The sequence below is a fragment of the Danio aesculapii genome, chromosome 3 (assembly GCF_903798145.1).
Source record: "Danio aesculapii chromosome 3, fDanAes4.1, whole genome shotgun sequence".
Lineage (NCBI taxonomy): Eukaryota > Metazoa > Chordata > Actinopteri > Cypriniformes > Danionidae > Danio > Danio aesculapii.
Genome location: NC_079437.1, coordinates 16,871,267 through 16,883,116, shown reverse-complemented (window position 1 = coordinate 16,883,116; position 11,850 = coordinate 16,871,267). Strand labels below are relative to the sequence as shown.

At 38.0% G+C, this 11,850-nt stretch overlaps 1 protein-coding gene and 1 long non-coding RNA gene across 2 annotated transcripts; one reads left to right on the top strand and one right to left on the bottom strand.

The window, feature by feature from the left end:
• Positions 1–261: 261 nt before the first annotated feature.
• On the bottom strand, positions 262–6,132 carry LOC130218316 (uncharacterized). Its single transcript, XR_008835935.1, has 2 exons — positions 5,967–6,132; positions 262–966 (listed from the first exon to the last, which is right to left on the bottom strand). It is a non-coding gene; the product is annotated as an uncharacterized LOC130218316 (long non-coding RNA).
• Positions 6,133–6,511: 379 nt separating this feature from the next.
• tob1a (transducer of ERBB2, 1a) lies at positions 6,512–10,245 on the top strand. The gene is made up of 2 exons (XM_056453271.1): positions 6,512–6,753; positions 8,163–10,245. Exon 2 carries the CDS (start codon positions 8,347–8,349, stop codon positions 9,319–9,321), a length of 975 nt encoding a protein of 324 aa, XP_056309246.1. The 5' UTR covers positions 6,512–6,753; positions 8,163–8,346; the 3' UTR covers positions 9,322–10,245.
• The last annotated feature ends 1,605 nt before the right edge of the window (positions 10,246–11,850 follow it).

Sequence of the window (11,850 nt, the reverse complement as noted above, 5' to 3'; positions counted from 1 at the left end):
TGTCGGGCTGTTCTGGTGCGCAGTGCTCTGTAGCGTCGACCAGAAGGTAAAAATTCAAAGAGGCAGTGTGCTGGGTGTAAGGGGTCCAGAGTGACTTTGGCAGCCCTTCTGCTCGCTCTGGATAAGTACAGTTCTTGGGGAGTAGGAAGGGTTGTACCAGTGATTCGCTCAGCAGTCCGAACTATTCGACGTAGTCTTTGGAGGTCATATTTAGTAGCTGAGCTAAACCAGACAGTTATTCAATGATGGAGCATGCTATGCTATTACTTTACCATGTTAACACATTTTTCAGCATAAACCAAATATTTTGTAAATCATAAACTTTTTATCAAGCATATATGGTAACTTCATTGACATTTATTATATTATATGTCATAAAAGTCTTATAATATTACAGTAAAACTCCAATGAATATTTCAACAAGTGCTCTATAAAGGGAAAAACAGGTGTAAGCCATGCTATTTAATTCTTTGAATACTACATCAAACATACCAGTCACAAATTCTTAATGGTTTAACGAATGGAATAAATGTAATTTTGTATAAAAGCCAAGGTTATGGTGAATACAACCCAGTGTTTGCGCTACGAGATACAATAGATTTCTTTCTGAGCGCTGGCTGGTGATTAGAGTTCTGACACCTTCCTCCTACTTCTTTTTAGCGTTCCCATTTTTTTCGCCTCCCCCTCACTGCAGCTGACATCAAAGAACATCTGTTTGTTGTGCAAACCCGTCTCTGAACTCCATGTTAAGTCTCAGCACTCGCCAATGTCAAAAGTTCTTCATTCGAGACCGGTAGCTAGGAGAGGGAAATAGAGACTTGAGGTTGCATGGGTTTACCTTGTGCTTTCTAGATGTGTGTGTGCATGTTTACGCGTGACTCTCATATGAAAAACCAGCAGTGCATCCAATCAGGGAACAGAACTCAGCTTTGCTTTTCCCAGGAAATTAGTCTGCTTTTCTCCTCGCTGCAGTGGGGCAGAAAAATCACAGGCCATTAGGCACGGAAAACACATGAGCACTGTTCCTATTGTGCTACAGCATAGCATATGCCCTATCATAATAATAAAATCTGATTTATTTTGCGGTAAAGGGTGCAGGTAGAGGAATAAACGCATGATATTCCTCGATAAGAGCAAGACACACACACAAAACAGGTATAGTGGCCTGCTGTTTGAAATAGGATATGCTGACTGAAACATGGATACAGTCTTACCTCTCTGCTGAATCCTGTTTTTTTTGTTTTTTGATATATAGTAGATAGATAGATTCTTCCATGTTTACATTTTAACAGGGGTTAAATTAAAGAACTAATTCAATAATTTTGGTAAAACTCTAACACAGTGATAAACTGATAAATTGGTGATAAACGTTTCACGATTTCAAATGATTTCAACATAATTGATAATAATTTGTGAAAAAGAAGAATATAAGAAATGTTAAAAATGCATGCATGGGTGGAGAGATAGATAGATGAGTGCAGAAATTTGTGGGAAATGAAAAAATGATTTCATCGGACAGACAGATGGCAGGATGGATATGGATAGACAGACGCAGGCAGGCGGACGGACGGACGGACGGACGGACGGATGGATGGATGGATAGATGGATGGATGGATCGAGTGGGTCAGGAAGCATTCAGACCCCCTTAAATTTGTCACTGTTTGTTATATTGCTGCCATTTGTGGCAGAGTGGCCCAACGGAAGCTTCTACTCAGTGCAAGACACATGAAAGCCAACCGGACGGATTCCCAGATGGTGAGAAATAAGATTTTTTTGGTCTGATGAGACCAAGATAGAACTTTTTGTCCTTAATTCTAAGCAGTATATACAGACTCCCAACAGTGAAGCATGTTGGTGGCAGCATCATGCTGTGGGGGTGTTTTTCAGCTGTAGGGACAGAAAGACTGGTTGCAATTGAGGGAAAGATGAATGCGAGTGCTGGGATATCCTGAACGAAAACCTTCTCTGGAGCGCTCAGGACCTCAGACTGGGCTGAAGGTTTTCCTTCCAACAAGACATTGACCCTAAGTCACAGCTAAAATAACAAAGGAGTGGCTTTACAACAACTCTGTGACTGTTCTTGAATGGCCCAGCCAGAGCCCTGATATAAACCCAATTGAGCTTTTCCGGACCTAAAAATGGCTGTCTACCAACATTTACAGGAATGGCAGAGGATCCCCAAATCCAGGTGTGAAAAACTTGTTGCATCTTTCCCAAAAAGACTCATGGCTGTATTAGATCAAAAGGCTGCTTCTACTAAATACTGACAAAAGGGTCTGAATACTTAGGACCATGTGATATTTCAGTAATACATCTGCAAAAAAATGTCAACAATAGTAGATTGGATGGATGGATGGATGGATAGATGAATGGATGGATAGATAGATAGACAGACAGACAGACAGACAGACAGACAGACAGACATACAGACAGATGGACGGACGAACGAACGGATAGACAGACAGATAGATGGACCTTTTTGTATCTTTTATTTATATTATTTCAATTTATTTTACATTTAAAAGTTGTAACAAAAAGTTAAACACTGTAAATCTACGTTCATCAAGGCTGCATTTATTTCGATCATATTCTTGATTTGATTACATTTAGAAAAATAAATCACTCTTTGTACCTGTAGAAAGTTAACCTCATTTGTACAGTATATATAGAAAGGTGTTTGAATGAAACTGCATGAACAGGAGCTCTAAAACTGGCAGCACAAAGAGTGAAGACAAAGCTTTTTTCACCGAGGCAGTTGTGAACTCATTTACATATCATTTAAAGTTTGAAGCCATTTGCTGTGGAAGGTAGTTTCTAACACCAAAGTACAATAAAACAGTGACGAGTACATGCGAATCTTTATCTCTGTGGCCTTTCATACTCCAGTCCTCTGGCCAGACAAACACATGACTGGCTTTTGGTAGGTTGTTTGCTGTATAAATAACAGGGAGTGCGCTGTCAGAGCGATGTCTAACTGAGTCATACCCCTGGTCCATTCCTGTCCCATTATATCCCCATCATTAAGACCGGTTGCCCAGGCAGATAATAATGTGATGTGTGATCCTTATTTGAATTGCACTCATCAGCTAACAGTGACGTCAACTAAATTAGCTACACCGCATTAAAAAGGCCACAGATACAGTATCATCAAAAATGGCAGAAAATCAGAAGCAATTGCTGATTAATAATAAGAACTATAATTGTACAGATATTTCTTCAATAGAAAGGAGAGCAAAAACTCATAATACAGTTAAAATTCTTAATATTAATACACAAATTGTGCCTTACATTTTGCTTTTTTGTTTCTTTGTTGTTGTTTGTAATGGGGAATGCATCATGATTGCATATTTTATAAGATTTAGTAATCAGAAACTAGATTAAAGTAATAAAACTTGTTAAAATGCTGCCCCATCTATCGTATTTTAGGTCCTTATTGAAAATAAAATAAATAAATTGGGTAATAACCTGGCAAAATAAAATTACCTTTACTTTTAGTTTTCATCAGAAATGAGTCTTTATTAATGATTTACTAATAAATTATCTTATTAAGTTTCATGTGTCTGTATATATATGTATGAATATAATGTTGCAATACCAATTTTCTGCAAGGATATAATCTATTTTCTACAGTTGATTTACTATGTTGTTACTGTCCCACAACATATTTTCCAGCATAAACCAAATGTTTGGTAAACAATTAAACGGGTGTAAAACATGCTATTTAATTCTTAAAAATATTATATCAAAGGTAACAGTAATAGTTATATTGTTGTAGCCTATTGCTTGTTTGCATTTTGTCTTTAAATTACATGTCTAAAGTCATCATTGTAATGTTTAATTTCATATATATCTGTGTGTCACTTTAAATCTCCTGACGAAAATGACGATATCAGCACCACCTTAGATACGGATATGCCATACACAATTTTACTCCTCACACATTTTTTATTTGGAATAACCCAAAAAAATTTGTGTATATATATATATATATATATATATATATATATATATATATATATATATATATATATATATATATATATATATATATGCAAGAAACATCTCATGGATGCATTTGGGACACATCATCAGTGATGTATCTTGGGATCATTGGGTGTTTCGGGTCTCTCAACATCATACACTCTCGCCCAGGTGATCCAGGTGATATTTTATATATATATATATACACACATAAATATACATATTTTTTTTTTGTATAAAACATTTATATAAAATATTTTATATAAAAATAAATCTAAATAAAAATAATTTGTTTGCTTTTAGTCATTTATTTAACAACAGGGTTTTTTTTTATGAATTACTTTGATTTTATTTTAGAATATAACATATCAGAAAGTCCAAAAAAATTCCCTATTATTATGGGAGCTATAACATCAGGAATTACTATGCTCATTAAAACAAATTGCAATCACCCCCCTCCTAAAACAGCTTATTTTTCTGATCCGACAGAGACGTTTGTAGGTAAAATTTGTTTTTGTAATAAAAAAGTAGAAATGACAAAATTAGATCTTTTTATTGAAAATGTTGTTACAGTGTTCTCTGTAATCTCTTATTAGAATAATATATAGAGATATTTGAAATGGGAAAAAGATGGTCTTTGCAACAAAAAATATTTCCTCACCAACAAAGTCAAAGAAGTAAATTTATAATTAATCATCAAATTTTATCCTATTAAACAATTTATGAAAAAGTTTGATTTTTAATATTGATGTAAAATGTTCAATTTGTTAATTTCATACTGAAACTTTTTTTCATTTATTTTGGGACTGTAATTATGTTGTACAATTTTGGAAACATATTGGATCATTTATTAATGATAATATACAACAAGATGTATCTGTTACTTTTAAAGATATTATTTTTTTAGCAGGCAGCTAGCTCTCTGCAACTCTCACATGGTCACCCCCTGTTTGGGGCTGAGCCCGGTCAGTACCTGGATTGGAGACCACATTAGAAAGCTAGGTTGCTGCCGGAAAAGGTGTTAGTGAGGCCAGCAGGGGGTGCTCAACCTGCGGTCTGTGTGGGTCTTAACGCTCCAGTATAGTGAAGGGGAGTCTATACTGCTCAGTGAGTTCCGTCTATCGGATGAGATGTTAAACCGAGGTCCTGACTCTGTGTGTGACCATCCCCATTTCATAATTGGCTACATCACTCTGTCTCCTCTCCACCAATCAGCTGGTGTGTGGTGTGCGGTCTGGCACAACATGGCTGCCGTTGCGTCATCCAGGTGGATGCTGCACACTGGTGGTGGACGAGGAGATTCTCCCCAAAAATGTAAACGATTGGAGTGTTTAGAAAAGCGCTATATAAATGTAAGGAATTATTATTATTGTTATTATTGGTTATTATGAATCTGTCTCTACTAAATGAAATGCTTGTGTTGTTAAAAAAATTATTTTTCTTTGTAAGTTCTATATCCACAAATGCACATTTACTAACACCAAACCATATTTTCCTGTTTTCTTTTTGCAAGAATGTAGTCATTGTGTACATATAATTTCAAAATCTGAATATAAGAAAGCAAACATAACTATTACATTTTGTAATTACTTTATATTTATATACTGTAATTGATTGTTAAATGTCTTACCCTCAAGTTTATATCATGTTCTTTATTATTTATTTTTCTTTCTCTCTCTTGTATCTTTTTTCATTGACAATGTAATTCATATTATGTATTGTATATAAATATTGATAAAACATGTCAATTGTTTTTCTTTTTCTTTTGCAAATAAATAAACGGATATGCCATGCACAGGATCTGCTTAGTAGCCAATCAGAAGAGAGATTTTATCCTTACGCTTATATCCACCACGTTGCCTCTTTATTGTTTTTATTTATCCGTTTTTTTTTCTAGTTTACTATAGTAGACGTGTGTTAACCTGTACATGTATGAGATGCACGTCTGTTCCTGGAAAAAAAGTTCCCTGGGCTATTTCTTTACCTCAGCACGTATCATCCCGTCGATTTCTGTCGTCGATTTCATAACACAGTTTCCCTCTCGAAGACAGCAGCCTGTTCTCGTTTAATCATACAAAACAGAGATAAACAGATTAGCTAAGGTTGTTTTAAAGCTTTGCTCATCTGCCGTGTCAGCTCACTACTTAGCCTTTATATTTATTCAGTCATTTGATCTAGTTGGGGGCATAAATGTCGCTTTAACAGTCATGTTTGCGAAATATGAACATGGAACTGATATACGATACCTCCATGAATAGCCTGTCTTTTTTGTGGTACTAGGTAACGCGTGACGTCAAAGCGCCTTTATGACGGGCTCAACGTAAGTGTATTAAATCGACCCCCTCTTTGTTTGACGGCAAAATGAGCCAATTGGATTAAGCGACGTCAAATGTAGAGCCCGCCTCTTGCTCGGGGTTGACCAATCACGTGTACGAATTCGACGTTCGTATTGTTGTGACCTTTGGAACCGCATCACCGCCCACCGCGTGCCCGTGGCGGAGGAAAACTATAAATAGAGGCGGATGACAGCAGTAGGGGACGAAATTGTAAAACACCCAGAGAAGAGGGGGTGGAGGAGCTTATTGGGAAGGTGAAACTGCAAATACCTTACAGACTAACTGGGAGCAACATAAGAAGAAAACATTTCAAAAGTCTACCAACTGGAATACCTTTATGTTAACTTAATGTGAAGAAAGTATTTATATTATAATTTTTTTATTTGCACTAGTTGAGGCTACTGCAACTACTGAAAATCGTCGTTTTGTAAACAAGTAAGTATTTCGTCTATTTTCGCATTGTTGCTTTAGTTCTGGCTCGCCTATTTTGATTTACTCACTTAATATGGTGTCTGACTGCAATCCGTTGTCTGTAATAGTTTAGTGAAACCTTAAGAGAATTTAAATGAAGGCAGCTTGCTGCGTCAGTCGTGGGCTGTGGACTTAAAGAGCTGGGAAGGATTGCCAACTATGGCAAAACACCCTATTACACTGTAAGCCATACAGTATTCACATAGAAATACAAATAACATTGAATAGGATGTTAGATTTGCAAGTATATCGAGTTAGAATTGCTCTAAATGCAGCACATACGTCATTGTTTTCACGTATATGCTGGTTATTTGATGTATTTCATGCATACGATAGATATACAGGGTGTATGTGTGTGTTTAAAAACTGTACATTATGTCCTCGTACGCTTTAATCTGCCCTGTGAACTGGGTGGGAGCGACGATAGGATCGCTGACGTCTTATAGTCGCGTTAAATGTGCTAAAGAACGAAAACTTCGCCTTTCTGTTTTGTAACCAAACGCATAACATGAACATTTCATCAGTTTTACTTCAGATTAAAGCGCATTCTATTTCAGTTGTCTTCATCGACGGTCGGACGCTTGTGTATGTATGTGTGTGCGTGCGCGTGCTGACTGGTTTTCATTTCTCCTCGTGACACCTTCAGGTTTAATTATTAAAGTCTCGCATTCTTGTGTCTGATTTCTTCACGACACCGTCTGTTTTACAAGCAAGCGTGACGAGCTAAAGATAAAGTACTTCGATTATGACGACAGCAGTCGATTGGTTACAGTTTTGCAGGGTCTAGTCAGGGCATGTTAGTTATTACGTAACACCACCTATGAGCTCCGCGAGCCCCAGTGCATCCTTCCTATAATGGTAAACTGCAATAAATGGACAACCTTAACACCACAAGGTGGAAAATTCAACCAGTGCATCGAAGCGTGTGGGGTTTGGAGTAGTTTGTGTGCTTGTGAGTGCGTTTGATGAAAACATTCAAGCTATTTTAATGAGATCTCTATTAAAGGGATAGTTAGCTCAAAATTTAGGATTCGGTAATTTACCCAACCTTCAAACCTGTTTGAGTTTCTATCTTCTGTTGAACACAAACTAATGTATTTTGAAAAGAAAACCTGTAACCATTGACTTCCATAGTATTTGTTTTTCCTAGTATGGATGTCAGTGATTAAATGTCTTTTGTGGTCAACAGAAAAAGGAAACTCTCTCTTTCAGGTGTGGAACCACTTCCAGATAAATAACGACATAATTTTCATATTTGGGTGAACGATTTCTTTAGAAAGGCTGACCGATGGAACCATGTTCCAGTTTGTTATCTCCAGTGCAGAATAATGAGCTGAGGATATTCATATTATTGTTTTGTTGCTTCTCTCTAGGAACCACAGCAGCCATTTGTGGACTGAGACGTTCCCTCTGCAACCAGCACTTTGTTTTTGAACCGTTTCCCCCAGGTTTCTGTTTATTTGCCTGGCTCCAGCCGAGCCTTGCCCTCTGGTGGCTTACGACACAATAGGAGAATTCAAACAGCCAACGGTGATACTCCAGGGCAGCGCAGCAGCTATGCAGCTTGAAATCCAAGTAGCACTCAACTTCATCATTTCGTACTTGTACAACAAGCTGCCCAGGCGACGCGTCAACATCTTCGGCGAGGAGTTAGAGCGACAGCTGAAACAGAAATACGAGGGACACTGGTACCCGGACAAGCCATACAAAGGGTCTGGATTCAGGTGTATACATGTTGGGGAGAAAGTGGACCCAGTTGTAGAGCAAGCAGCCAAAGAAAGTGGGTTGGACATTGAGGATGTCCGCAACAACCTGCCTCAGGACCTCAGCGTCTGGATCGATCCTTTCGAGGTGTCTTATCAGATTGGGGAGAAGGGACCTGTCAAGGTGCTCTATGTGGACGACAGTAACGATAACGGGCTGGAGTTAGACAAGGAGATCAAGAACAGCTTTAACCCCGAGGCGCAGGTCTTCATGCCTATTAGCGAGCCCGTTGGCATGTCCCCCACCTCCAGTTCCCCGTCCCCACCGTTCGGCCAGTCGGCCGCAGTCAGCCCGACGTTCATGCGCCGTTCCACGCAACCTCTAACCTTCACCACTGCCACCTTCGCCGCCACCAAATTTGGCTCCACGAAAATGAAAAGCAATGGGCGGAACGCCAATAAGGTGACCCGAAACTCCCCCACCAACCTGGGCCTGAATGTAAACAACCTCCTGAAGCAGAAAGCCATGTCCACATCAATGCATTCTCTATACGGCGTCGGCTTGGGCGCTCAGCCGCAGAAGCCCTCTGCCCTGTCTCCGAACGCCAAGGAGTTTGTCTTTCCTAATCTCCAGGGGCAGGGCAGCCCAAGTGCAATGTTCCCCGGGGAAACGTCCCTCAATCTCAGCCCCCTCCCCTACAATAATGCCTTCGACGTGTTTGCAGCCTATGGGGGCCTTAATGAAAAGTCCCTCATGGACAGTCTGAATTTCAGCTTGAGCAACATGCAGTATTCTAACCAGCAATTCCAGCCAGTGATGGCCAACTAGAAAACCAGACGGACACTACTAACGACCACAGATATGTGACGGGGGGAGCAAGTGTTAATGTTTGGGAAATTCGATAAAACAAAAACACACACAAAAAAAGGAAAATTTCGAAAAGCAACACTGTAAAGTCCTGGTGAATAAGTCAAACGATGAGCCCGAGGGTGAACCATGTGGTTCCCTTGAGTATTTTTTTGTCATTCTTTTTTACGATTAAGCTTGTTGTACAATCAAGCTTAGTTATCTAAACTCATATTGGTTTATTTTTATTTCGTTTTGTTATGTTTAAGTTGTTTTCTTTTGCCAACCAAGCACAAAATTATTTTTACTGACTGTTTTAAGATATCTTTATGAAGAAGAAAACTACAAAGGCCTCTAATAGTATTCAAGGTAGAGCTACACAGCCAATTTTGTTTTTCCAAGGATTGGCCTGAATGCTGAATGAGGGATTTCTCGGTCTTTTTTCTAACTGTATAATTAATTTAGTAGAAAGTTTGTAAAATATCAGAGTATATATTGTTTCTACGACATATTGCATTTATATCTTTTTACTACTCCAGTGATCTGTGATGGCTGCAGCAGCTTTTGTTATATTTTTTTTATTGAACTTGTAAAATGAAATCCATCTTTAAAAAAAAAGAGACATCAACTATTCTAAAGATTGTGTACAGAATATTCCATTGTGTTGGGATTTATTTGCTTTTTCTGGGGGGAAAAGAGAGGAAAAAAACAAGAGTTGTATTTTCTGTTAAGAGTTCAAAGATTTTTGCTATACTATGGACAAAATGTAATCGTATATTAATTTTGTACCAACATTGTGCAATACTTGACAAAAACAAATAGTATAACAAAGTATTTGGAGTCAGTGTCTTACATGTAAAGAGGGACTGATAGTTTATTAAGTTTGTATTAAAATGCTTGAAATTATCCTCTTGGTCTTAAGCTTTTTATTCCTTACTCATGTCGCTAATTGAGTGTTATTAATACATGCTGTAAGTCTTCTAGTTTTGGCTGAAGTTTCCTTTAATGGGTTTTCATAATGCAGGCAGCCTCGACTCACACAGCGTATAGCGGTCAGATCAGCATTTATTTTTATAGTCGTGAATTGCAAATTACATTTATTCATTCGCTTTATCCGAAGCCATTCACAGCGTGCTGAAGATATGCGTCAGTAAATGTGTTCCCTGGGAATTGAACTCTGACTTTGGTGTTTCTAGCAGAGAATATATACAGTATGAGCTTTGTTTAATGGAATTATTAGAGATGTACATGTAATGGGGAGTTTCTGTTTTCAAGCTTGCCCTTTCCATTAGTTGTCTTGTAAACTGTGCGTAATATCGACCAGCTTTGTATGCTGTGAAGGTTGAGCATCTGTTTTGGATTCTCTCATGGTGCTTTAGCTGACATTTGAAATGTTTTGTGGTGTCGTCGTTGCTCGGCTGGATTCAGAATATGAACGGCTGTTAAATGAACGTCATCTATAGCTGGTCTAAGCACTTAACGGCTCTTCTGATTCTAGTAAGCAACATGGATCTATATTTAGAGCTCTAATTAACTAAGTCGATTGGACAAAGTGAATTGAGGAGGGAATTCGCAGACGAGTTAACCCACAACCTCACTTTCACTTTTTTGTCATCCTCCTTTTCTCTGCTTAAAGTCTAATAGAGCAATGTTTGTGTCTCTCAGCTACATGAACTACAACACCGTGAGGAATAAATGGAAATCAGGACAAAACATGGCAACCCTTTAATTTATTTGTTTGTCAATATAACTTGCACTAGTTAACGGGTGGGTTTACGGTCTTATGGGCCCTAATGAAGATCAGTATAGTATATATGAAGATCTTGTTCCGGGAAGATTAGGGGTCAAGCAGAGGGCCCTTTTGGTTCATTTTCTGATTAAACAGTCTGCTGCTGGGGATGAATATATATGATGCATAAGTATGGAAGGCAGTTTTTGGATTAAAATAAAGATAATTTGCTTTAAATCTATTCTGTTTATATTGCAGAGTTTTTTCGAGAGGGGTCTGGATGCAAACTCGGTGCAGTTGCAATCTGAGCTGCATGCAATACTTTTTAATGCCCACACCTAACCCTACCACTCACAGTGACGTCACTAGCTCCATTGAGTGCATTGTTTCTAACATTGCATCACTGAGATATGCAGTCTCAGCTTGCATATCTAAGTCTGCATCCAGATGGTATTGATTTTTTCCCCTCTCATAAGTCTCATAAGAATTGCAGAGAGAAACTCCGCAGTCAGATAAAAAACTTGGTAACTTGCAAGAAAGATGACAATTTAAAATGTATATGTTGGATTTCTTAAAATCTTTCTCAAAATTCAGGACATATATCTGACTATTCTGAGGCTACAGAGTTTATAACTGCAATTCCGGCGTTCTGTCTTATGATTTTTCTGTGTTAATGTGACAATTCATAGTTTATTTATTAATTCTATAAGCTTATGTTGCAGAAAACGACAAGAAATTACTTAATGTTTATGCTGGAATTCTGACTCTATTTCTCAAACTTT

Coding starts and splice junctions, on each gene's coding strand:
- tob1a (XM_056453271.1), top strand. CDS start 8,347: ATGCAGCTTGAAATCCAAGTAGCACTCAACTTCATCATTTCGTACTTG.